Source organism: Chelonia mydas, chromosome 5 (assembly GCF_015237465.2).
Source record: "Chelonia mydas isolate rCheMyd1 chromosome 5, rCheMyd1.pri.v2, whole genome shotgun sequence".
Taxonomy (NCBI): Eukaryota; Metazoa; Chordata; order Testudines; family Cheloniidae; genus Chelonia; species Chelonia mydas.
The window spans coordinates 118,821,621-118,848,806 of record NC_051245.2 but is presented as its reverse complement, the minus strand read 5'-3'; the positions used below and the strand labels follow the sequence as shown (position 1 = coordinate 118,848,806).

The window sequence follows — 27,186 nt, the reverse complement described above, 5'->3', positions numbered from 1 at the left end:
ATATATGTATATTTTAAAGGAAGTTATTTCAGTGCACAAAAATGATAGGGTTGTGTGTGGGGATATGTGTGCACGTGCACTACTTCATCTAAAGAGTGATTTTAAAAAGCTTTTAAATGTGCTGTGATCCCCTTAGAGCTCACCAGCTAAGCAAGGTTGGAGCAGAGCAGAACTCGGTCTTGCGAAGAGCATAAGTAACCCTTAGGGATAGGTGCTGGTGATTCAGTAGGCAACATATTCTCCCCTTTGACTCCAAGGCACAGCATGGTGTTGAGGGCTGTGTTGTTACAGGTGCTCTTTTAAGCCGAGATCTTGCATCAGGATCCACTAGGATTGGCCGTCTGCGTCCATGTGGAGTCCCATTGGATTCAGTGGACTGTGCACAAGTGTAAGTACACATTAAGTGGATCCTGATGCAGGATTGGGACATGTGCACAAGGGAGGGCCTCAATCCTGGTCATTAAAGATTCCATGACACTTCATGTAAGCCGAATGTTGTCCCCGGTACCATGGCCAAATTTCTACCGGGATAACTGTCTATAAACTCTGTCTATAAACTCCCCCATTGCTTCGCTTAAGTATGGCATTTGTCATTTCCTGTCCTAAACAATTGTGATTCATTTCACCCCAGTGGAGGCTGCATTTCAGTAGAGTGTGTCCTATGTAAAGTTGGTATGTCGTGATTTAGAATGAAAGCTGCTATATAAATGAGATGCCCCATGTCCTGGAATTTTTTAGCCTAGCTTCAGCTCAAATACAGATTTTACAGGCAAGTTATCGTAAATAGGAATTTAAAACGGAAATGCCAACTGCTACGTAACAGGCACAGTATTGCCAGGTAGTAACCAATAGCCATCACTGCATAGTACATTTTTTTTTTTTAATGAATCTTGAGCTAATGCTGTCCCTCCTACAGCATTTTGGATTATGTCCGGTCATCACATAGCACATCCTGTACCGGCCATTACACTTAGAGCAATAAAAATAAATGGCAAACAGGCAATAACGCTATATGATGTGTTAACGTTTTCAATTACTCAGAAATCAATGCAGAGGCAAAGGAGCATCGGGATTGGAATCTGAACTGATGAAACGTATGATGAGAGAGCTGAAAAAAAACCTGCTCTAGCCAAAGCTCTTTCCTACAGTTGCTATAATTTGATTTCACTTTCAGGCTGGAATAGGTGACAAGAAAGAGCAAGAGAGCGGAAAATGAAAATGAATTTTGAATATGAGTTCTTGTGTCTCAAGTCTCAGTCTCGCCATCTTAATTACCTTTTGCATCTCTTTTTGGCTATTAAAAGCTTCCATTTCCTGCAGTGGTGTGTGAAACTTTGCTGCAGGGTTCTTCAAAGGCCCTAGGTATCTGGCTGCCTGTAGGAAATGGGGATGACTTGCGCCAGTAAGAAATAATGCCACAATTTCTTGAAGATGAAAGTTTAATCACAGCTTCCTGGAAGTTCAGGTTTGCATTTTGACTATTTTGTTGAAGACGAATGAAAGAGCAAAGGAACACAAACAGACTAGAACTGAGATTTACCTACTGGTTCTGCTATCCAAGGGACCTCTAAGCACTTGGCAAAGCCATGGGTGGAACACAGGTACTGCAGGAATATACAGGTATCCATTATGCGTTAACAGACAGGTACTTGCCAACTTTTCCATTTTGGCTGGGTCTATTAAATCAAGTCCTGGTGACTGATGCTCCCAGCTAAAGATCTGGGACGTGATTCTGTGTTGCCCTGCATCTTGTGCTGTGCATTACATGGGGCACAGTGAGTGTAAATGCTATCAGATCAGAAGGGTCGTTATTTCGATTCAGTGTGTACAGATGCAAGATGCAGAGTAATGGAGAATTTGGGTCCTGGTTACAGGCTGGCTGCTGATTTATCTAATAACAAAAGGAGGAGGAATTGGGGGGATTATATAGTTCTCTATTCACTAGGACTGACGGTAATCAGGAGGCGAAATGGCTCATTCCCACCCTGAGCCACTGTCACCTTTCTGCTGATATCTTTGAGTGATGGAAGAGCTGCAAGGAGCAACCCACTCAACACAGCATCAGGAGCATCAGCCTTCCCCGGGCAGCAGAGTCCCTACTGCAGTGACCCAGAAGTGGCGGGGAAGGGAGGTGGCGGCAGCAGGAAAGATGCAGGAGTGAGGGGAGAGAAGAAGCGACAGGAGCAGAAGAGATGTGGCCGAGGGGAGAGGCACATAACACGAGGACAGAAATCCAAATCCATGCCCCTTCCATGATGTGGGGAGAAGCCCTTCATTATCCCTCAGGAGTAGAGAGGAGGAGAGATCCCCTAAAGGTGCCAGAGTGGTGAGAATGGGGCTGCTGTCTTTCTTGAACACAACAGGGCGGAGAGTAGCAAACACTCGGGGGTCTGCCGCGATGATTGGAGGCTAACAGGCCTCCATGGCTTTGGATAAGCATCCCTGTTTCTGGATGTTTTTCCAAATCCTTTTGAGCTCTGAATAAAGAGTGAAGATAGCTGGCAGTGCAAATGAATGAACCCTGCTAGCAGCTCCCCATCTTATTTGGGAAGCTTTACGTGGAAATATATCTTTTAATACGTTGGCGACCTCTACACCTAGGGCATCAGAACTGGTCTTATTGATAGAGAGGTTGTTGAACTGCACACTGGGGTTGTTGTCTTTCACCCTGTACAGAAAGTGATCTGGGAACTTAAGCTTCCACCAAGTCTGGGTGGAAGGATCTGGCTTTAAGAGAGGCAGATCTCTTGCAGTACTGTACATCAGCCCCGAATACTGCACAGCAGCAGCAGTGCTGGACTGGAGTCCTGATACACAACTTGTACCTGTGACTTTTTGGCTTGTACCAGCTGAACAGTACAGATACTTACAATCTATTTTTCTCATAGCCAGCATTTTGTTTTCCAATCCAACAGTTACAAGCATATTTTATGATTACCTTTTGATTCTCAAATCATAACATTTTCATATAAATCCTCTTGCCTGTGTAGCTTTCTCAGACCATCCAAGTCCTATGCAGGGATGAAAGTCCACGAATAATTACTTAGCTTTTTTTCAACAGCTTCATGAGACTTTTGTCTTTAATTTACAGACGGTAGAAATGTAGTGTACCTGTTCCCATAGCAATGATTACATCTAATCTGATAGTGTAACAAATTCTTCATGGACTGAACAAGTTTATATTTTTAGGGTAAGAGAAAATAACTGGCTTAAAGGATCAGGTCACCTATTACCTGGAGAAGACTGTTTCCAATTTACGTACCTTGGTTTTAGTGGGAGGTAATCTTTGTTGTTCAGAAAATAGAAACCTGGCTGTGCAACAGAAGCTTTGTCATTCAGGTCACAGTTTACATTTAAGCCATGGAGACAGTTCCAAAAAAAAATCCTGTTCCCCAGTATAGACAGTGGAGAATTCGGAATAATTTATTTTTTCTTTTCTTGAGCCTCTGTTCTCCAGCCTTTATTACACCAACAAAAGAATCACATTCTGATTTGATAAAAGCATAGTATTGTGTACTGCCCGGGGAAGCTGGATTCTGTGGCTCAGGCTGGAACTATAGGGAATATTGCTAAACTGTTTGCATGCTTTCCAAGTGAATGGGATCACTACACCTTCATTTTAATAGTCAAAGAGCAGACATCTGAGGAATTGTTGAACAGATTTCCTCAAGTATGCTCCCAAGGTAGCAATCAGTATATACATTATGTGCCTTACAAATCCTATATGTATTAAAAAACAACGACAGAATTGTTCAGGAGAGTAGGTTTGTATGTTTTGAGCAGCTGTGGCTGGGTGTGCTTCATATTTGTCAGCAGCAGACCTCCTACCCTATTCCTTTCTCTCTACTAGTGTTTTTGCCCTTCCTACACAATCCCCATATCCATTGCTCCTTCCTTCTCAGCTCTCTTTTCACCACCACCAGAGTATAGCTTTTCCTATTGCTTTCCTCATTTTCAGCTTCCCTGAAGAGCTTTCAAAAGAGCAAAATGCCCAACCCATTTCTTCAAAATAGTCTTTTCACGCTAGCCCCACCAGAAACAAAGGCAGTCCAATCCCTGCTGCGAGAGAGGGTAGAGCGTGTATACTTCAGAATGCTGGGCAATGCTCAGATACCATCATGATGGGTGTGAGAACCTACATAGGTGGGTGGAGGGTTGTGGTTGTGTGAGCTGAAAGCAGCCAAGATGGTCTGGACAATGGTTCCCATCCTGCATGTGTGTTTTGTTTCGTTGCACTCTGTCCCCTTCATCGTTTGTTCAAACACTGACTCATGGTGCTGTTGACGCTCTCTCACCCACAGGCACTCTAAACATAGTAAGCGTCAGGCCCAGCACCAAAGATCTGATAATCGAAATAGACAGGACAAGGGGTAAGAAGGGAAACAAGCACAGAGAGGTGAAGTGACATGTCCAAGGTCACACAGCAGGTGAACGGATGAGCTAGGAATAACACCCAGGTCTAAGTCCCAGGCGAGTGCCTTACCCGCTGGATCATGGTAACGCTTCCTGCAGACACTCAGCAACACATTTATCACAGGAGTTTCACCTAATGAGGCAAGTTTCCTATATTCCACCTATATTCCTCTAAGTTGGCAGGTACCAGATCCTACATTTCTTATGTGACCCAAATTCCCTTTGACTTTGCGATACATTTTCCACGCACAAAGCTTAAGCTTTCTAGTTGGCATTTAAAGTATCTGTTTTGATATTGAGTATTTTAATTGGCTGAACGAAGCACAGTGCTATGGTCAAGTTGATGGCGTATGGATGGATGTTTGGCTGCAATACAGTAAATTTTCAATGCCGCATCCAATCAGTTCCAAAATTTAACAACATGTTCTAGGCATCAGTAGGAAGAATCATAGTGATTTTGGTGAAAATTGGAAAACCTGAAGGGAGAAATTGGGGGGACACAGAACTCCTTGTGTCAGGAAGGGAGTGTGGCAAGGAGCTCCGGAAATAGGCAGGGCTGGGAGGGTGGCACCCAGGGAGGTTGCACATCAGTGCAATGTAGTAATCTGTTCCTATGAAGAAGACCAGCTCAGAGAAGCATTTAAGGTAACTGTGGGGATGGAATAAGCAAGGCTAAGTAGTTTAGCAACTGCTATATCTGCTCTTTAGGGGTGCCAAATATTTGAAAATCCTAAGCTTTAATAATGTTCTAGAATGCACTCGGAACTTCCTCCCATCAGTGATGCACAAGGCAGCTACCCTCTTTGAGAGGGGGAAATTTGAATGAAAATACCCTTCTGCAAATCCTACGAAAGTTAACCCACCCAGAGCCAACCCCAACCAAAAACAGTCCTTGGTTTCTCCCTGCAATGCTTCCTTCTCAACCTCTCCAGCCCAGACAGCCACCCAGCCGCCTCTGTTATCTTCTCTTCCTCTTAGGGGCCCTATTTCTGTACATCTCATTGTAGCCAACACCAGTATTTCCCACATGGCCCCAGATTTTTTTACACAGTCTGAGACGCATTGAGATCTAGGGGTGCCCACTACACACAGCTGAGTCGAAACACAAACAGACTTTTGGAAGAGGGATTTGGGTGGGAGGAATGACACTCCACGGCCAGATAGAAATTTGAGACTGACCTGGTGGTGAATGTTCCTAGTGTTTACAGTACTATCCCTGAAGCTCTGGAAACCTAGGCAACTGCTTAAAGTCATGCCTATACCTATGGCATAAGGTAGAGTGGGGTAAAGGCACTGGACTGGCACTTGGGAGAGAAGAGTTCTGTTTGACTCTGCATGGAAGAGAGCCTGGGAGTGTTTAAGGCAGACACTAACTGGTGGACAGTAAAGGCTGGGCAGGTTGACTGAGGGAAGGCAGGGTCAACATTGCAATAGGTTACTAGATCAGCAGGGCAGGATGGAGCTAAGTTTCAAAGAGCCTGGAATGGAAAAGATGAGAAGCTTGTATTTTATGTGGAAGTAAAGGGGGGAATCCAGTGGAGGGATTCAAAGATGAGGCTGATGTGATCAGAGCAATGAGCCAAGCAGGTGACTTTAGTAGCAGCAGCATTTTGAACAGACTTGACTGAAGCAACTTTGCAGTAGTCAAAGCCAGCAAGGAGGAGGAGGAAAAGCCAGATGTGAAATGGCGAGGATGTGGCTGAAAGTTGTGGTTGTGTGGACAGAGAGGAAAGGCCGAATTTTGGAGATGTCATATAAGAAAGTCACAAGATTTAGAAATGGCCTTAATGTGTGGGCCCAGTGAGAGTCCTGGAGTGGAAAATGTTGCCCGGGTTACGGGTCTGACTGACTGGGATGATGGCATATCCATGGCAATAGAGGAAGGTGGGAGAGGGAAGGGTTTGGGAGATCAAGAGCTCAAATTTGGCGTTGTTGAGTTTATGACGACGATTGGACATGCACAAAGAGGTGTTACAAAGACAGGCCAAGAAACTAGATTAGGTGAAGGGAGATCAGCAGAGCGGTAGATTTGAGAGTCATCCATATAAAAATGGCAGTTAAAGCCATACATACGGATAAGAGTACTGAGGGTGACTGTGCAGAGGGAGAAGAGATGGAGGCCCAGGCTAGAGCCTTAAGAGACACCCAGAGAAGGTAGATGAGGGGAGGAGGATGACCCACCAAAGGAGACACTGACAGAGAGACGAGAGAGGCAGGAGGAAAATGAAGAGGACAGAGCCACAAAAGCCAATAAAGGACAACATTTCAAGAAATAAGGAGTGTTTGACAGTGTCTAAAGTTGCCAAGAGGTCAAGGAGGGTGAAAGTAGAAAACAGGCCCTGACATATGGCCAGGAAGCAGCCACGAGAGAGATGCTCAATGGTGAAACTGTGTTGTTTCAGCTCTTTCAAGCTGGTAGATATATGAACAATAATGTTGTAGTTCATGGCCAATTACGGTGCTAATTAGACTTTTCCTTAAATGTCATTGTTTAAGGGCAATGTTTCTGTGGGTTGGAAGGATTGCCTCCCACTCCGTCTGCTTACACATTTTCTGTTGAGTCAAACAAAAGAGAGAGAGCTGGCAATGTATTCAATGGGTCTCTCTAGCTCTACTCCCACATTTTTTTCCTAAATGAACTGCTCGCATACACTTACACTTTGTAGATGAGGAATTCAGCAAAGGAGGAAATATGCTAATGATTTCCTAAGAGGCTAATAATTTCACTTTACCAAAGTTCTGCAATGCTGTAGGAATGACGCTGGTTACCCTGATACATCTGGTTTAAAAGGAGAGAACAAGGAGGCATGTGCACAGGGCCGGTAAATATCATCATGTCTCCTGAGAAGTGTAAGTCTGTGTTAATGGTATGTGGAGACCTTTAACGCTACAGCATTGTCTGTAGTTAGCTTCAAACACAAGCTCTCTCCACTTACAGACTGTCCCTACTCATAGAATCCAGGGGCTCTGAAGAAAGTAGAAGAAAGAGCAAGCTCTTTCTCCCTTCCAGCAGCAAGAAGGTGATGGAGCTACACATTTTCCACACGTGATGGAAAAGTCTGGACTTCCAAGCAGGGTCAGGACATTACTATGGTGGAAATCCCAGCACCCCTCCTTCTTTCTGCCAGATGGCAACAGTCCTGGGTGGCTTAGTATGACGTTGTCTGTGACGCTCTCTCCCCATTCCCCTTCTTCCATACCAGCCTCTAACCAGCTAAATGTTCATCCCCAAACTGTTTTACTGGATCATTGAGGACTCCCCTTAATATTCTCAGGTGTCAGCAGCAAATTTTGCCAGCCACTGTTCACTATGTCCTCAAGATAATTAATAAATATATTGACTCCTGGTTCTAACACTGATCTCCAGGACACCACACTGTTAACTAGAGCTGGTTGAAATTTGTCCACATTCTATGGAGAAAACAGTGCAGAAAAAAGCATCAGAATTCCTCCCCCCACCACCCTTTTTTTTTTGGACTGGCTTCTCTCCCATGCTGAAAATCAGCCATTTCTTCCCACTTCTCCCTCAATCACTACTAATCCATGACAGAGACTTGTAATTATTACTTTTCCTGAATAGCCTCTTATTTGTTTTACTGTGTAAATAGATGCATTATTACATAATTACATTCATGGTACTAATTATACAGTCTCTTATACTTAGGTCATTATGTACTGCCATAATTGCATGGCCTAATTACTGCATATACATGTAACTACCTAATTATGCATTGTGGGTTGTGGCTGTGATTAGAGGATGAGTTTTTACTAATTAAGGTTATGTAAGTGAGCAATAAAATCGTTCTTGACCTTTTTTGTTCCATGCACTAAAAATAATTTGCAAACAAAAATAGGATATGAAACAATATATAAAATTTGAACACCAACTGATACTGTACCTTGAAAGAAATAGACCTGCTTCAGTGTAAACCTTTTATGGACAATATAACGCGCTCATCTGAATGATCCTTTAACTGATTGTGCTGAGGTATTATTGAAAGGAATAGTGTAAATTGGCCCTTGTCTCAGCTCTGCGGGAGTGTGTGATTTATCTCGTGATTGGATCTATTGTGTGCAGCATGCTGATTCATTACAACATCCTGTCTCCAGTTGAGGCATTGTCTATTGGTGGTTGAGTGTGTAGAGACCGAAAGCCAGCTAGCATATATGCTGTAGTCAGAAGGAAGCATATAGTGGGAGTACTTTCTGCTCAGAGGGGCAGCAAAATGTGCTCCACACTGCATCTCCCCAGTCACTGCAAGGAATCCTGCTCTGGTCCCTATAGAGTTCCTTTTGCACAGGATTCACCAGCAAGCAATGTCTCTGCCTTTGCATCCATGTGTCAGCCAGAGCAAGATTTACCCTAATAAAAGAATGGAGTCAGAACCTTAAGCCACGTATTACCCTGTCTGTTTCATATCGCTGATCGTTCTGCATGTCTCTGGCAGTGATCTATGCCCCTTCATGTTACTAGGAAGTAGGGCTGTCGATTAATCACAGTTAACTCACACGATTAACTCAAAAAGATTAATTGTGATTAAAAGAAATTAATTGCGATTAATCGAACTTTTAAGCAATAGAATGCCTATTGAAATGTATTATATTTTTTTTTGGATTTTTTTTTTTACATTTTCAAATATATTGATTTCAATTACAACACAGAATACAAAGTGTACAGTGCTCACTTTGTATTATTATTTTTATTACAAATATTTGCACCGTAAAAATTATAAACAAAGAAATAGCATTTTTCAATTACCCTCGTACAAGTACTGTAGTGCAATGTCTTTATCATGAAAGTGCAACTTACAAATGTAGATTTTTTTTGTTACATAACTGCACTAAAAAAAAAAAAAACCACCAATGTAAAACTTTAGAGTCTACAAGTCCTCTCAGTCCTCCTTCCTGTACAGCCAATAACTAAAACAAACAAGTTTGTTTGCATTTATGGGACATAATGCTGCCTGCTTCTTATTTACAATGTCACCTGAAAGTGAGAACAGGCATCACTGCAAGGTATTTATGTGCCAGATATGCTAAACATTCGTATGCCCCTTCATGCTTTGGCCACCATTCCAGAGGACATGCTTCTATGCTGGTGATGCCCGTTTAAAAAAAAAAAAAGCGTTAATTAAATTTGTGACTGAGCTCCTTGGGGGAGAATTGTATGTCTCCAGCTGTGTTTTACCCACATTCTGCCGTATATTTCATGTTATAGCAGTCTCAGATGATGACCCAGCACATAGGTGTTCGTTTTAAGAACACTTTCACTGCAGATTTGACAAAACGCAAAAAAGCTACCAATTTGAGATTTCTAAAGATAGCTGCAGCATTCCACCCAAGGTTTAAGAATCTGAAGTGCCTTGGCTGAGAGTCGCTCCAATCTAGACAACAGGGTTGCATTATTCCCTCTGGGAGTTAAGGCCCCGGAGGTCCAGAGCAAGTGGACTCCCTGAGGGGACCCACAGTGAGAGACAGGCATGCTAAGGCTCAGAGAGGTACGGTTACGAGAGGCGAAGGGGCTTAACCAAAATCTGAGAGGGATGAGGCGTGGAGCATGTTTTCAGAAGTCTTCAAAGAGCAACACTCCTATGCGGAAACTACAGAACCCAAACTACCAAAAAAGACAATCAACCTTCTGCTGGTGGTATCTGACTCAGATGATGAAAATGAACATGCGTCCGTCCGCACTGCTTTGGGTTGTTATCGAGCAGAACTCATCATTGGCATGGACGCATGTCCTCTGGAAGGGTGGTTGAAGCATGAAAGGCATATGAATCTTTAGTACATCTGGCACATAAATATCTTGAGACAGTGGCTACAACAATGCCATGCAAACACCTGTTATCACTTTTAGGTGACATTGTAAACAAGAATCAGGCTGCATTATCTCCTGCAAATGTGAACAAACGTGATTAGTTGAACAAGAAGTAGGACTGAGTGGACTTGTAGGCTCTAAAGTTTTACAATGTTTTATTTTTGAGTGCAGTTATTTTTTTGAACATAATTCTACATTTGTAAGTTCAACTTTCATGATAAAGAGATTGCACTACATTATTTGTATTAAGTGAATTGAAAAATACTATTTTTGTTTTTTACAGTGTAAATATTTGTAATCAAAAATAAAGTGCGCACTGTACACTTTGTATTCTGTGTTGTAATTGAAATCAGTATATTTGGAAATGTGGAAAATATCCACAAATATTTAAATAAATTGTAGTCTATTATTAACAGCACGATTAATCGCAATTCCTTTTTTCAATCGCTTGACAGCCCTACTAGGAAGTTAATTTACCTGTAATAGTTACACAAGATGAAACAAAAGTTATGAGTTAATACAAATGTCATTGCTAGAGTTATATCTTTGGAAAAGCTGTCAGTCCTGGTGATTGTAGAAATGTTCTGTGCCATATGTGCTGATACAAGGAGTTGAGAAATTGGACTTCTTTTAGAAAAAGGGTCCCCTACTGGTTCCTGAGTAGAGATAGGCCAGGGCCACAAAATTCGGTTCTGGATCCAGACTTTCCCATAGTTCATTGATAGTTAAGTGTGGTAGATGGTTAGTTTAGAATCATCTTTATTGGGTTCCAGAGACTGGTGCTGCTGCCTATATTCTTTGTGGTAAGAGTCAGGTCCAGATCTTCATCCCCTGGTAAGTCCCCTTTGCGCTGCTGCAGTGATGCAAAGGGGATTTAAAACAGCTATAAGGCAGGAGCTGAGGATTTTCCTGTGGTGAAGGAATTCCCCAACAGAGGATTCTGCATCCTGCTCCAACCGAACCTACTCGCCCCCAGTATAAATCTGAGAGTTTTGCCTGCATCAGGGCTTCCGGATTTGCTCCTCTTTAATGTCGTTTTGTATCTGAGGCAAATCAGCGTTTATGATTCGGGCCCTACCAATTCATGGCCATGAAAAACACATCATGGACCATGAAATCTGGTGTGCGTTCTCCCCTCCCCCGGTGAAATCTGGCTGTTGTTTTAGGGGGGTCGCGGTATTGCCACATTACTTCTGTGCTGCCTTTAGAGCTGGGGAGCTGGAAAGTGGCGGCTGCTGGCTGGGCGCCCAGCTCTGAAGGCAGCACTGCGGCCAGCAGCAGCACAGAAGTAAGGGTGGCATGGAATATCCTGTATGAACACATCCACCAAATTTGCTATTTATGCCGTGACCAACCTACGGAAAAGGTGATTTCTCCACAATTTAAGTAGACCCCTATTTATGATACCAGTACTATATCACACTGATCAAAAGCAATAGACACAAGTTTAGATTTGTAACATGTACAAAATAAAATTGTTTTTAAAAAGGAATTTTAGACACTTCAGTTTAAAATTTTTGTTAGGTTAGTATATTGGTTCAGAAAGTGAACTGAGACCTAATGAAAGTAAGACCAGTACAACTTGGTTGTGCACAACAAATAAATAAACAAAAGATCTTTTTAAAAAATTCCTTCCTACTTAAATACAGTTAAAAAGCAGAAAATATCTGATAGCTCGACAGTTACTTTAAAGTTTACATGACTTTCAGCTATTGGCTCATATGTTTGTTGCTTTCTGTTGTGAACAAAACCTCTTCAAAGGTTCTTGAAAAACAGATTTCAGAGTAACAGCCGTGTTAGTCTGTATTTGCAAAAAGAAAAGGAGTACTTGTGGCACCTTAGAGACTAACCAATTTATTTGAGCATGAGCTTTCGTGAGCTACAGCATCCGATGAAGTGAGCTGTAGCTCACGAAAGCTCATGCTCAAATAAATTGGTTAGTCTCTAAGGTGCCACAAGTACTCCTTTTCTTTTTGAAAAACAGAGCTATTCTTTTAGGACACAGTCCTGCAAAGTGCCAGCTGTCTGCAGCTCCCATTCCAGCCTATATGTGTTGCAGTTATTTGGGCCCCCAAGCAAACCAGTATTTGAGTTTCTAGCTGAGCGCTTCCTGCTGGGGTATTTATCAATAGCAGACATGATAAATGACAGCAGTAGCGGTGAGATTCGCGAGCTGACAATAGGGAACATTGTGGATCTGCACTGTGGTCTGCAGTTTTATTAGTGATTTTTGAAACCATTGCCTCAGCAGCCACTCTGCAAAAGCACAAGTGGGGGGAAAGGCCAGATTCCTCAAAGGGACTAATAGGTCACTTTTCTGTATGTAATATTCTGGACAGAGTGAACAGAAATGCCACTTTAGGATTGTGTCTGTTTTCAGATTGCAGTGATGATTTGCCAAATTCCTGTACTTTAAAAAAAAAAAAAAAAAGATTTCAAAAATACCTTGCTTTTGATAACACCGACTGTTTTTTGCTGGGTTTTAATAAATCTAGGAATTCATGTATTCTCCCTTGATTTGCTAAAATTAAAAAATGAGTAAAGCCTGTTCCTGAAAACTTTACTCATGTGAGTAGTCCCATGAAATTCAGGTTGAATCCTTGCCTGAAGAAGAGATTCAGAATCTGGCCCATTCCAGAATAGGAACGGTATTTATTATGTTGTTTAAAATCATTCGTTGAAGTCAGTGGCATTGTATCAGGCAAGAATTGACCCGGTGGACATAGTTTGGGGGACTGGGAAGCAGAGGCTCTGAGTTCTAAAGTCAGCTATGCTACTTACTCACTCTGTGACCTTGGGCAAGTCATCTGACCTTTCTATGCTTTAACTTATGTTTCTGTAAATTAGGAACTGGAATCGACTGCGCAGAGGTATTGTGAGACGTAATTTATGCTTATAAAGCTCTTTCAAGGGATGAGGTGAAAAGTGCTATGTGGTAGTGCTGGCATTAAAAAAATCTGTCAAGCCTTTGATGACTTGGAAGGCCAAAGCTAAAATTTCAGCGAAAGTCTTGAGCACTTGTATAAAATGATCAGAAAGGGTGTATGGTATCCAGATGGGAGATATTTAAAGGACGGTTTTGCTGTTGCTGCAATATCTCTTCCAAGTTATTATAAGATGTATATTCTTTAGTATAAAAGCATTATTGATTTGTCTTTCCTTCCCTCACTGCATATGGCTGCTTTAATCTTAACTTTAGGAAACACTAGGATTTGCTTTCCAGATGGTGTTTACTATTTTTGCTCTTGGCTTTCTGCATAAAAGAAAATCTCTCTTCATAGGACTTTACCATGGTTTTGTTCTCTTTCCTTTTAGAAATCGTCCAGAATCCCTGAGGATGACATCAGGTTGAGAAAAGACAAAGACCGAAATTGTGCCAAGTTCCCGGAGCCTGTTAGCGTACTTGCTACAAAGGAAGAGAAAATGGAAATTGAAGTCCCAGTCTCGGAACATAAAAACATCACTGTGGTGGCTTCAACACAATCTGCAGACAATCCAACCCACTTCTTTTCGCCTGTTGCCAGTCACAATGGCCTTGAGGACAGGCATGAATCCCTGGACAGTGAAGTTGCTAAAGAGATCAGATATCTAGATGAAGTGCTGGAGGCCAACTGCTGTGATTCTGCTGCAGATAACCCCTTCAATGGGACATGCTCCCCTGAGCCAAGTGCAATCATTGTGGATGCCTCTGGTCCATCTGTTCATATTAACAGTGAGTCAGTACCCAATGAAAAGGACATCATAATAGCTGGCAGGCAAGCATCCCCAGTCATTGAACCGAATGAAACCAATGTAATGTCTGAGAAGCTGAAACCTAATGGCCATTCTTCAGATGGACAGAAAGAGGAGCTTTGTGGCAATCTAAAAATGCCGGCGAGTCCAAGTTCCTCGACAAGTTCCAGAAGATCCTCCAAGGATGGAGAACTAACCTTAACTACGATTAAGAAAGAGGCTAAGTTTGAACTGCGAGCCTTCCAGGAAGAAAAGAAGCCATCCAAGCTCTTTGATGATGATAACGAGAAGGAGAAGTACAGCGTCCGGAAAGTGAGGCCATCAGAGGAAATTATCGAACTTGAAAAGGAAAGAAGGGAGCTTATTAAAAGCCAAGCGGTAAAGAAAAATCCTGGCATCGCAGCCAAATGGTGGAACCCACCCCAAGAAAAGACACTGGAGGAGCAGTTAGATGAAGAACATCTAGAGTCCCACAAGAAGTACAAGGAACGCAAGGAGAGGCAGCAGCAACAAAGCACAACACCAACGTCACCAAAACAGGTGGCCTATTCCTTTGTACCTCCTGAGCCAGGCTGTGTTAAAAAAGAAGATATTGTCACAGAACAGATAGATTTTTCAGCGGCCAGGAAACAGTTTCAGTTAATGGAAAATTCAGGTCAGGCTAACAGCCAGATTGCACCAAAGAGATCAGGGGCACCCAAAATGTTCTCTATCAAGCCCTTCTACAGACCCATTGGCCCATCGCACGTAGACAGACCAACAGTTTCCATGACAAGACCTGCTTCTGTACCGCTTGAGAATAATGATATAACCATTGTAAAAGCTCAGAAGGTCTCCTGTGTCTCAGAGGGTCATCCTAGAAATATTCAAAGTAGTCCAGCTGACCCAGTAAGAGAATTGTCTTACAGTGATACCTCAAAGACTGGACAGACCACAAAATTGTGGGCAGATGACAGTGAATTCATGAGTGCGAGAGCAGTCTTCATGGTGGTGAAGGACGATGACCCTGGCATTTTAGATCAGTTTTCGAGGTCGGTCAATGTGTCTTCTCCTCCAGAGGAGCTGGACTCTGGTTTGGATGAATTGTCGGTGAGATCTCAGGATACCACAGTCTTGGAAACTCTGTCCAATGATTTCAGCATGGATAATATCAGTGACAGTGGTGCTTCTAATGAGACTATGAATCCCCTCCAAGAAAATTCACTTGCCGATTTCTCTCTACCCCAGACCCCCCAAACGGACACCCCCTCAGAGTGCCGGGTAGGTGTTTCCAAGTCATTTAGTGACCATGGCTTTTACTCCCCTTCCTCCACATTGCTAGACTCCATGCTGGTTGATGACCAGCTGGACTACCACGCTGGCCTACTAGTTCAAAATGCAATTCAACAAGCCATAGCTGAGCAAGCTGACAAAACAGGCTCTAAACCAGCAACAGACAAAGTGGAGCAGAAGAACTCTGTCAAAGACCAGGAAGAAGTCAGCACAGCGCCATGTTCTGAGAAGGAGCAGAGCACAACGTTTGAGCCACCTCAGGTGTCTTCTCCTGTTCAAGAAAAAAAGGATACAATACCAAAGACTTCAAGAAATGAAGACTCAGGACTCAGGGAAGGGAAGACTTCACAGCAATCTTCTGTATCCCCCACCAGCCAGCCATTCATTGTGGAGGAAAACAGGCAGGAGGTCAGCTATTTTAGCAAGTACTCTGAGGCAGCCGAGCTTAGAAGCACTGCTTCCATCCTGGCTACACAAGAGCCCGAGGTGACCATGGGTCCTTTTAAGCTAAGGTCAAGAAAACAGCGGACTTTGTCCATGATAGAAGAAGAGATCAGAGCAGCCCAGGAGCGAGAGGAGGAATTGAAGAGACAGAGGCAAGGTCTACAGATGACACAGAGTCCCATCGCAAAGAGCGCACCTCCACTGCCCACCAGAACGGTGGCTTACAAAACTGCTCCAGGTAAGAGCCGGAAGTTAAATATCTGGCATAATAAGAGTTGTGGTGTAGGGTCAGGTTAGTTTTATTTCTATATGGTTTTCTGGCTGCCATCTTCAGATCTCTTTTGGGTTTATTGCATGACTTTGCATGAATGGAAACTGCAATATCCAGAGACAGCAGAGTGTATATTCATCCAAAGCAGGCACATTATCCCAGTACACTTAATGGGAGTAGTGTATGCATGCAGCAAGTGGAAATATACTCTTTTCCCCAAGCATTGCAGTGACAGGGCTTAGATACAACCAGGATGAGTCTGTAGAAAACTCTGAAGATAGATTAATTCCTTGCCACTTTCTAGTATAACATTTGTGGTCCTGGTGCTTGAATCTTGCACTATAATTTAGGACAGTCAGATGAAACAGAAGAAAATAACAGTACTTTTTGCAACCGTATGCCTATTTGAAAGGCAACCTGCAAAGGATTTTTTTAGTTCCACTTGTGTCCATTTTTGGTTTTTATAATGTTTAAGAACCTGAAAGGTTTCTTGAGTCTTCCCCCTGCCACCTAACCTCCAGGTTTTTTTCTGCTTGCATTTTACCATGGAAATAGAAGATCTATCAAATCTGGTTTTGCTGGAGAGCTTCACATGGGGGAGGGGTCTCGATAGATATATATTATGAGCTCCTTCACCTTAACTGACAAGGTGTGTATTGGGTGTTGGACTTAAGTATTAAAAGTAAACAGAGTTCTTAATAGACTGACTAAAAATACCTTCCTGTCTCAGTGACTCGTCTTTCGCTCTCTTGTTTCTTGTTGTGGTAATTGCACTAGTGTTCCCGTTTTTAATGGTTAAAAGCAATAGAAAATCTCCCTCCCTGCCCCCACTTCTCTAGAACAAAAACAAACTCAAAGGCCTCCTTCATACAGCATAAAAAAGAAAGAAATGACACAAGCTCAATTTTCTTTTCTTTGCATGTCGTCTTTATGGCTATAGACCTCTGTATTCTAAATGTCTCGTTAACAGAGATCCTAAGGGAGAAACATTTCATTAAAGTTACAGGAAGATGTAAATGTTGATCCAAATTCTGTTTTCCTTTCCACTGATGGAATCAGAAGCAAGAAACTTGAAAAGAGTTTGGAGGGCCAATTCCCAGTATGGGGGGATTCTCATTTGAGGAGCCCATTACCAGGGTGCCTGTTCCCCTGGAAGTCAATGGTGGACTTCAACAGGAGTTGGGTTTAGATTGCACTCCTGTAGCGAATCCAGATGTGAACCATATCCATAACATAAATAGCTAACAATTATTTTTGTTTCCTTTATGTAAAGAGTGTGGTTTTGGTCTGTGTTTCTTGCGGGGAAAAAATGTGCCAGATGTTGGTAACTTCTTTGAAGTGCTATTATTATCCCAAAAAATAATACGGAGAGGAAGCTCCATAAATTGAACCAAATAGAATATTTTGCCCTATGACACTCCAGGGTTTGTTATCGCATGTGCTAAAATGTGGGACCAGATCCTCGACTGGTGTCAATTGTCCTCGCTCTGTTTGCTCCAAAGGAGCTATGACAGTTTACACCAGCAGAGGTTCTGGCCCATTAATTTTAAAGACTCAACAAAGATTCTGAGGTTTTAAGGCAGCCTGGACCATTAAATCCTCTGGTCTTATATCCTGCATAGCATAGGCCATAGAATTTCATTCAGTTACCCCTGTAGTGATCTCAGTAACTTGTTTCACTAACCTATATCAAAGACTATGATAACACCACACACGATAAGACATGTTGGCCCCTGCCTTGAAGAACCGCTGTGGTTTCAGCTCCAGGTGGGAGAAATGCGGTTGCATTTCATTTGTAAAGTATCAGAAGGATAGCCGTGTTAGTCTGGATCTGTAAAAGTGGCAAAGAGTCCTGTGGCACCTTATAGACTAACAGACGTATTGGAGCATAAGCTTTCCGACGAAGTGGACTCTTTGCTGCTATTTCATTTGTAAGTAATTTTGGGAAGACTGCTGAATCTTATATTTATTTGAATAGTGCAGCTGGAAAAGTGTGTGTTTCTCTTACTCTTATTTTTCCAGGCAACAAATACTTACCCTGTTTTTAATGTTGAGATGCCAAATATAAATTATATTTTTATGGGAAGATGACATTTATATTTGGAATGAGCCAGTTTGGACAGGTTTCTCTAAGCGTGTCCTAGCACTGAAAGTTCAAGAAAGATCTCGGGTCCTTTGGCACAGCCTGCGTTGCTCGATCAGGCCTCTGTTATAGGCGGCATTGATGGGAATTGATGGTTCCTTGGGGGCAGTTAATCCACCCCAATGCATAAGCATCTCCCCAAACAAAGATATGAAAAGAACTCTGGCAAAATCGCATTGAAAGGCACCATGATCAGCTGTATTTTAACCAGCACGGACTGAATCCTCAGCTGGTATAAATCAGCATAGCGCACTTGATGTTGGTGTTTCAGGATGAATCCCTACAGGTCATCCTAGTTTTTCTTGCCCTCTTAGCCCACAAACTCAAGGTGCTGTCATCGGTTTTTTGCAATCTTGGGAGAAGCAGCATAAAATCCAATGAGTACCTGGTATAATAATGTAATATGCTTGCAACATAGAGTTCCTTCTACCAGGTCTAGCTGGATAAATTTCCTAGTTGGTAAGTACAGCATGCTGGGGGGGTTGGGTGGGGGGGAACAATATATATTGACAGTGGATTTTCCATGGTCTCTCTGTTGTACAGCAGGTAGAAGTGAAAGGGGTTTTACATTTAATTTTACACAATATCTGGCAGAGGAAATAGGAAACACATTTGCATTCTGTGTCGTTCTCCTCAGAAGCTGCAAACTCACTACTTTACTGGCTGGAAACTTACTTATCTAGATCAGTGATTCTCAACTTGTTTATCATTGTTGGCTGTTACGTGGGCCACAGGCTGAGAACCACTGAGGCCCCCCCCCCGAAAGCCCCTCTACAATCCCTTATGTGTAGCGCCCCTGCCCGAGCGGGGCCAGGAGCAGAGCCCTGGGCCGGACAGCCGAGGAACGGACAGACACATACACACACCCCCACACACCACCCCCTGTGCGGAGCCGGGCGGCCATAGCCTGACCCCAGGACCCCACTGGGTGGGGCTGAGCAGCCAGACCCTGGGACCCCGAGGCACAGGGCCGGGCAGCCGGACCCATACCTTGCAGCGCTGGCCAGGTAGCCAGCAGCTGGACCCAGACCCCACCGCCTGGGGCCGGGCAGCCGGACCTGGACAGCTGGCAGCTGGACTTGGACCCCATGCCTGAGGCCAGGCAGCCAGACCCTGGGACCCTACTGCGAGGGGCTGGGCAGCCCGCAGCCAGACCTGAACCTCTCTCCCCTCCAACGAGGGGCCAGGCAGCTGGACCCGATCCCTGGAGCTGAGCCCCACCTAAAACCTGGGGGTGCTGCAGCACCTTGGCAAATCTCTTAATCCCAGTACCTCTCCCCCTCCAAACCTACCCACAGACTCACTCTCTCCTGCCCCTGAGGTACTCACCAGCCCCCTGCTGGCAGCAGCGTTCCTGCAGGCTGCCTTACTCTCCCCCTACGCCAAGCCTGCCCCTGCCAGACCAGCGTGGCAAATTTTGAATTTTTTTTTAAGCACACAGCTGGCCTGCAGCTGTGTGCTAATTGGGCCACAGGTTGAGAACTGCTGATCTAGATTGACATAGTCATTTTTGAAAGAGTGCACTATTGCTTTTCACTTCATTTTCCGTGAAAATTGTCTTCCTTAGATTGTAAATTCTTTGTAGGTTCTTTATGGACCCTAAGATACGTTTGGGTCTTGAGTAAATAACAAACATCTTGATTGAAGCACTCTTGTTGAAACAACAGCCTTGCCTCTTGCTCACCTACACTCTAAGTCTTATAATGTTTGGGGAGGCGGGGAGCTTGGGTGATCTAAATCAGGTTTTAAATGCCCTGGACCATTTACACTTAGGCCACTTTATACCACTTTAACAGTGTAAAGGGGCCTGAAAAGTGGGAGTCAATGTAACTTACACTGGCAGAATGATGTAAATAGGCCTTAGTGTAAATTAGAATCAGGCCCTGTACATTCCTGAACGAAAGCAGACGTGCCAAACCTGCGAAAAAAACGCAGAAATTGGGCTTGTTTTTGGTTTAAGTGGCTTGTGAGTTGCTTGTTGGCTAGTTTTTGGCTTGTTGCTTGTTGTAGCTTGTTGCTTCCTTTTTTTTTGATCGGCTCCCGGCAAGCAGGGGCAAGGGGAGGAGAGAGTCGGGGTGTACAGCAGGCCCACCACCATCCCAGACTGTAGGCCGGGGGGATCTAGTCACAAAGAGTGTTGGGGTTCTTAGGGATTGGCTTGTTTTGGCCTTGTTTTGAAATGGGATTAGCTTGATTTTTGGCTTTATTGTGAAAGTCGAGGTCCTTATTTACTGCGTGAAAGTTGGCAACTGTGAACGAAAGGCATATAACCCAGGCGAGGTGAGCTCAGACCTTCGCCCTTCTACAAGGCTGTCAACTCTTACAATACCTGGGGTGAAATCCTGGCCTCATTGAAGTAGAGGTTTTTTTGCCATTGGCTTAGGTGGAGCAGATCTTCAGCTGAGGTGGTTTTTTGAAAGCCCCAGCTCCTGGAGTCATATGATTATAAAAGAAGTTCAGCTTTTTTTGTAAAGGTCACAGCTTTGACCTCTGAAGGAACAACAGGAAAATGAAAAGAACCCCAACATTTTTATAAAAGCTCATGATGTTTAACCCATCTCACGATTCTGCGGAGCCTGACTCACGATTTTTCGATGCTTGGGATTGGCAATACTGCTTCCAGGAATGATATATGAAGTTGCATGCAGCTAATTTGGGTGAGGTCCTGTTTCCACTGCAGGGGCCTCTTTGTAAAATAATGGCCTGGTGTTCTTAATCCAAATAGACCCCCCCCCCCCCACCCTGCACCACCATGTCCCACTCCCCACCCCAGAGGTGGCTGCATTTCATTGGTGCTGGATGCATGCAGCTTGTGTAGCGTTATGGACTCCCTCAGGTTGAAGGTGCAATTTCAAAAAAAAAAAAAAACAACTTTCTATAAATTAAAGAAGTCACTCTTCACTTTACCCTGCCTCCTCTCCAAAGTATGTTGCTCCTCCTTTTGAAGGGCAGCAGCAGCAGTGCCAGGGTCGCTCCCCAAAAAGCACTAGCAAATCATACAACATCATATAGGCTGTGACCCAGAAATGCAGGCCATGCCCCAACTATGCTCTGGATTGGGTGCTGAGCTTTGAAACTCTGGTTTGTGTTGTTACAAGATAATTGCTTTCTGCATCTTTCACACCTTTCTTATGAGCATCATTGTAAATGTACATTCCTTTCTCTGACCTTGACCATGCTGTCCATAGAAGGATATGGGTATTCGAGCTGTCAAATAATTAAATGAGTCACAAGGTTTTATTCTGTTAGGGCTTTTGTACAACTTTTAGTGAGAAAGCTGGTTAGAGCAAAACTATCTCTGTGTACCAGATGTTTCATCAGTGATTATGGGAAATCCCTAACGGGATGTGACTGATGCCTCATGGTAATCATAGCTTTCCCTAAGATGCCATTTATGTTCCTTGTTGATGTTCACGAGGCAGAAAGCAAGTTGTATCTTTCTCCCTTGGGTGCAAAAACTCAGCTGTATCTGATGTGCAGGGCCGGCTCTAGGCACCAGCAAAACAAGCAGGTGCTTGGGGCGACACATTTCTAGGGGTGACATTCTGGCGCCGGCCATGCCACCCCTAGAAATGTGCCCCCAGCTCGCCTCCGCTCCGCCTCCGCCTGCTCCCCCCCCGCCCCCCCCCCGGCTTGCCGTTTCAAGAGGCAAGCCTGGGAGGGAAGGGGGAGAAGCCGAGCGGCGGCGCTCGGAGGCGGCGGCGGGGGTGGAGCAGAGGTGAGCTGGGGCGGGGAGCGGTTCCTCTACCCCCCCCCCCCCCACTACTTCCTGTGCTCCCCCCACCCTTGCTCACCTCTGCTCCTCCTGCTCCCCTGAACGCGCTGCCTCTCCCTGGCCGGAGAGGGGGGGAGACGCGGAGCAGCGGCAGGTTCAGGGGAGCAGGAGGAGCGGAGGTGAGCTAGGGCGGAGGGTTGCGGGGGCCGGAGGGAGCCGCAGGAAGCAATGGGGGGGGAAATGCAGTACGCCTGGGGGAGGAGGCGGGTCCAGGGATTTGGGGTAGTGGGGGCACAAAAAAAAGCGGGGGCGACCAAAATTTTTTTTGTTTGGGGTGGCAAAAATCCAAGAGCCGGCCCAGCTGGTGTGTAAACACCTTTCTTTTTGTGAATTCCCTTGCTAATTAATTCTCCTTAGAAATGAACTGCAAAGACTGTTTTTAACTTGTTTGGAAGATTTCAGTACAGAATGAAAACCCAAGTCTATGGCTGTTGGTTTTAAATGCTAATGATGATTGTACTTTCACTAAATATGAGATAATTACTTCCCTAAAGTGTTGAGAAATCTGAGCTTGGGAACTTTTCTTTGCCAGGGAAACAGCCATCACAGCTACCATGAGCCTACATAGAAAAACCACTTCAGTCTAAAACCTCTTTTTCTCTCTCCCCTCCCCCCCACTTTTTTCCCCTCAGATAAATTACTATCCAGCTGACATTTCTCATTTTCAGTCTCACACCAAAGATTAATTTGGAGGCAAGGGAAGGGGGGAAGTCTCAACAAAATTGGATGAGTCATTTTATTATTAGTGCAAGCGTGGGGCAGGGAAGATCAGGAGCCAAAATATACATCCCTTCAAAAAGAAAGGGAGATGCATTTTTTTCATACATGCATAACTCAGAAACGAGGGCTCAACTGCAGCTGTCCCAGCTGTGGTGGTTGGCCAGGTGCTAGGGATCGGATGCAGTCAGAATGCTGCAGCTTGCACTTTTAGGTATTTCTGAGGCCCTGGGTGTTGTGCAGTCATTTACTCCAGTTCAAAGAATAAGAAAGAAGGATGGTAACTGTCTATTAACTGTTGGCAAATTTGCCTTTTTAATGGCAACCGCAATCCATGAGGAAAACTGATTCAAAAGAAGCAAAAAAAAAAAAATCCTGCAACAAGCCGTTTTGTTGAAATAGCTTCTGTTGAAATGGTTTTCCTCGTGTGTAACGGTTACTGTAAAACAAGACAACAGCTTCTATGCAGTTAATACAGCTGTTTCCTGTATGTGTACACACACACACACATACACACACACGCGCGCTTAGTATCTCAGGTGTTATTGTTTGGTGGCTGTTGGTAGCTGCAGCCTTCCTAATGGTGGCTACTGGATTTGTCCCAAATGCCAATTCTATCTGTGGAGTTTCTCCTCGGCCTTCCTTTCATTCCTCACTATTTCACAGCACGCCCACTGGGTGCACACAATGCACTTAAACTGGAAGAGAGAATTTTCCTGTTTGTGAAGGAGTGTATTACCCCTTTAAGGGACAGGCTGGGGTTGCAATCAAGGAGGCCCCACTCCACCCTACAGATGGGCTATATAAACCTGAAGAGGATGCTTGCTGAGAGGGAAGTAGAAGACACACAGGCTGCAGTGGGTAATGGTGGTTTTCTCTCAGGTTCTAGGAGACCAACCTAACCAAAGGCTTTGGACTGTGGACTTTTGTGGGAGCTGAACGAGGGCTCTAGGGCCAGGACCATATGAGCTGTAATTGCTTCTGTCCTAGAGCCTTGTTAAAAGAGGATATGCTATTTTCTTAGTGTGTATTGGCTTCTTCTTTCACCTGGGCTGTTAAAGCAAACCTCTTGCCACCCCAAGCAGGGGGAATTAAGGTGAGAACAATTACACCACCACATGAGACCACAAGGGTTGTGCAGGGACTGCCCACACCTTTACACTGTCAAATAACATGGCAAATTCTGGGACTTACAGAAGCAAAGTAAAGTGCATTAAGGCCCTGATCCTTCACCTTTAAAGTCAATACTGTTCTGGTTGCCCCATGTCAACAAAGATATATTCGAACTGGAAAAAGTGCAGAGAAGGACAATAAAAATAATTAGGAGTATGGAACAGCTGCCATATGAGGGGGAATTAAAAAGACTGGGACTGTTCATCTTAGAAAAGAGACGACTGAGGGGGGATATGACAGAGGTCTATAAAATCATGAATGGGATGGAGAAAGTGAACAAGGAAGTGCTGTTTAGCCCTTCATATAACACAAGAACCAGGGTCAACCAAGGAAATGAATAGGCAGCAGGTTTAAAACAAACAGAAGGAAGTATTTCTTCACATACCACACAGTAAACCTGTGGAACTCTTTGCCAGAGGATGTTGTGAAGGTCAAAAGTAGAACTGGGTTCAAAAAGAACTAGACAAATTCATGGAGGACAGTTCCATCAATAGCTATCAGCCAAGATGGTCAGGCATGCAACCCCATGATCTGGGTGTCCCTAAATCTCTGATTGTCAGATTCTGGGACTGGATGAGGGAGGGTGACTTGATAATTGCCCTGTTCTGTTCATTCCTTCGGAAGGATCTGGTATCAGCCACTGTCAGAACACAGGATACTGGGCTAGATGGACCATTGGTCTGACCCTGTATGGCCGTTCTTATCGCCTTATGTTTTTAATGGGAGCTTTGCTGTTGATTTCAGTGAGTGTAGGTTCAAGCCCTAAGGCCCTGGGACAAATGTGACAGCTACTACTACAGGAATAACTGTTTCAGTTCAGATTTGGAATGCAGCAGGTGAACCACAGTTAAGTTGGGAGTCATGGGATGAGGCCAACAGAGAAACCATGGCCAGAGATGGGACAGTGAGGACTCATCGTCTTGGAACCAAACTCCATAGAGTAGTGAAGAGCTTAGGAGCAGACGTGCGTAGGCTGCACAATGAAACCCTTTCAGCACTGTCAACTTGGAGCACACTCAGTGGGGCGTATGACCCAGTCAGTCGTCCTGCTGTTGTTCACACATGGGGAACCCTCATCTGCTGGGACAACAGCACTGCACTGTCTCCGAAGGCCATCCCACATTATATAAGGCAGATAGGGACCATGCGTAAGGCTACGATTTAGTCACAGGTATTTTTAATAAGTCATGCACAGGTCACAGGCAGTAAACAAAAATTCACGGCCCGTGACCTCTCCGTGACTTATACTAAAAATACCTGTGTTTTAAATCTTGAGGTGGGGAGAGTGCTGGGGGGAGATGATATGGGAGGGGCTCCCAGGGCCAGTAACACCAGCTGCTGGGGGCCGTGGACTGCAGCTGGCTGGCCAGGGACTGGAGCTGCTCCGGCAGACCAGGGACCGCTGCCTAGGACACTTGAGCAGCGGCTGGTGTTGCTGGCCCCAGAGCCAGCTGAGTGGGCGGCCCTGGGATCAGCCACACTGGCCCCTGCAGAAGTCACGGAGGTCATGGAAAGTCACGGAATCCGTGACTTCTGCAGGGGCCATAACCGTGAGTCATGGACTTGGTCTCAGAGGAGAGGTTTGTAGCTGTGAAACGAAGGGACACTCTCCCTCAGCATCAGGGTAAGGATCTGCAGCCATTGAACACAGCTGGCTTTGTGCTGCAGACCAAGGCAGGGGCAGAATTTGGTTAAGGGCTTGTCTACACTACAGCACACAGCTGCAGCACTATAGCACTGTAGTGTAGACACTTGCTACAGCGACGGGAGGCATTCATGTGTTTACAGGGGAGACGTGACACCCTGCCTCCCTAAACTACACTGGTCTCCAATGGCACTGCCACTGGTCAGGTTCTGTCAGCATTATCATCGTCAATCCTGGTTTTCAGAAGTTTATAATGTGGCTGACAGTATTTGCTCCTGGTAGAAACAGTGCGGATAATCTCATCCTGCATCTTATTTCTGTTGTCCGGTTTTCATTGTTAAAGGCTATATCGAAGTTAAACAATTTGTCCCGTTTTAAGTCATGTGAGGGAAAATATAGGCCGGAAACATTATTGATCTAAAAGATATTAGACCAGAGATCCACCGTTGTGATGTGATTGCTTTTGGTGCTTTGGAAATAATTTTTTTATTTTTGGGACAGTGTCAACTTGAACTTTATTTTTAAATTGACTAATTTCAACAGAGTCCCGTTTGTCACAGGACACCCTTGAAATAGTTTATCCTGGTTTAATATACAGAATATATTGCTTCCCTGTCTCTAAGGGCCTTCTCAGCAAGGGAGAGTGGATGGGGCTAGGAGCAGCAGAATGTAATTTGCTTGGGCCCACCCTTGGTGCCCCACCCTCCCACTCACTGACTGGCCTCTTTAGCAGCACTATTGAGGTGTAAGGCATCCTGGCTCCTAAACTCCTCCCTGGGACCTGCAGAGGAATCCCAGGGAGCGAAGAACCCAAACACCTGCTGCTCCACCCTCTGGGCTCCCTAATCCTGTGAGGGAAGATGGGGGCAATTCAGTCTTCTGTTGCTCACCACTGACGAGGGTTGGGGAGGGAAGAACAGTTCCCTGATCCCAGAGGAGAACCAGGGAGTGGAGAGGGCTCCTTCACCAAGGCTCACATTTCTCCCCAGAGCCATGCAGAGGTTTGGAGACTGATGAAAGGGTCTCTCAGCTCCTAATGCCCCTTGGCTTGGCACAGGCGTCCCAGGAAACATCCTTCTAGTACCAAACTTGGAAGGAACAGCAGTTCTGTTGTGTCAGCTGAGTACCCTCCTATGGGCCCTGGAAGAGCATACATGAGAGCTTCCCCCACCCTCCAAAGAGTGCGTGAGACAGGAAGCGCAGCTGCCCAGAGACTGAAATGAGAGGGGGAGAGAAATCATTTTCCAGTAACTTCCTTCAGTTCCAGGAATCTGGGGGTCAGCCATCATCACAGCCACCGCTGAACCGCAGCATATTTTCCTGTTGACAAGACCAAGAAACATAACTCTGAAGAGAGGGGTTTATCATGGTTGCTCTCTGCCCTTTCTTGATGGCCTTCCAAAGGAGGCATTATGGGTTTTCGGGAATACAATATATATTCAAAGGGAGATATGTCAAGGCTGCGATTTGGATAGCAATTTTGCCTTGATCCCATTTCCCTTGAAGGCAGTGGGAGTTCTGCCATGGGAGCAGGAGCAAGCTCATAACCTTTAACTCCCAGTCTCTTCGTTGGCTCACCCGTGTTTCTTGTTTGGGAGCAAGATTCCTGTCCATTTTACTTTGCAGCCTTTACACAAGAACTGAACATGTCACGCGAGCGCTAGCTGGCAACCCAGGCCCATGTGTCAGCAAATACCTTTGTTCTGGTTTGTTATTGTCGGGTCACAAGCAGTGCACGCTTTCTGGATTTCTTGGATTGCTTTTTAAAAAGACTGGAAAAGCT

The 27,186-nt window shown here is 44.6% G+C and overlaps 1 protein-coding gene across 10 annotated transcripts in view; it reads left to right on the top strand.

Moving 5' to 3' along the window:
* PALM2AKAP2 (PALM2 and AKAP2 fusion) overlaps positions 1-27,186 on the top strand; it is a 386,485-nt gene that overhangs the window by 339,052 nt on the left and 20,247 nt on the right. For all 10 annotated transcript variants that reach the window (XM_043547587.1, XM_043547583.1, XM_043547585.1 and 7 more), the window contains one exon: positions 13,547-15,917. In XM_043547587.1, coding sequence (XP_043403522.1) covers positions 13,547-15,917 — 2,371 coding nt within the window. The remainder of the gene's footprint in view (positions 1-13,546; positions 15,918-27,186) is intronic.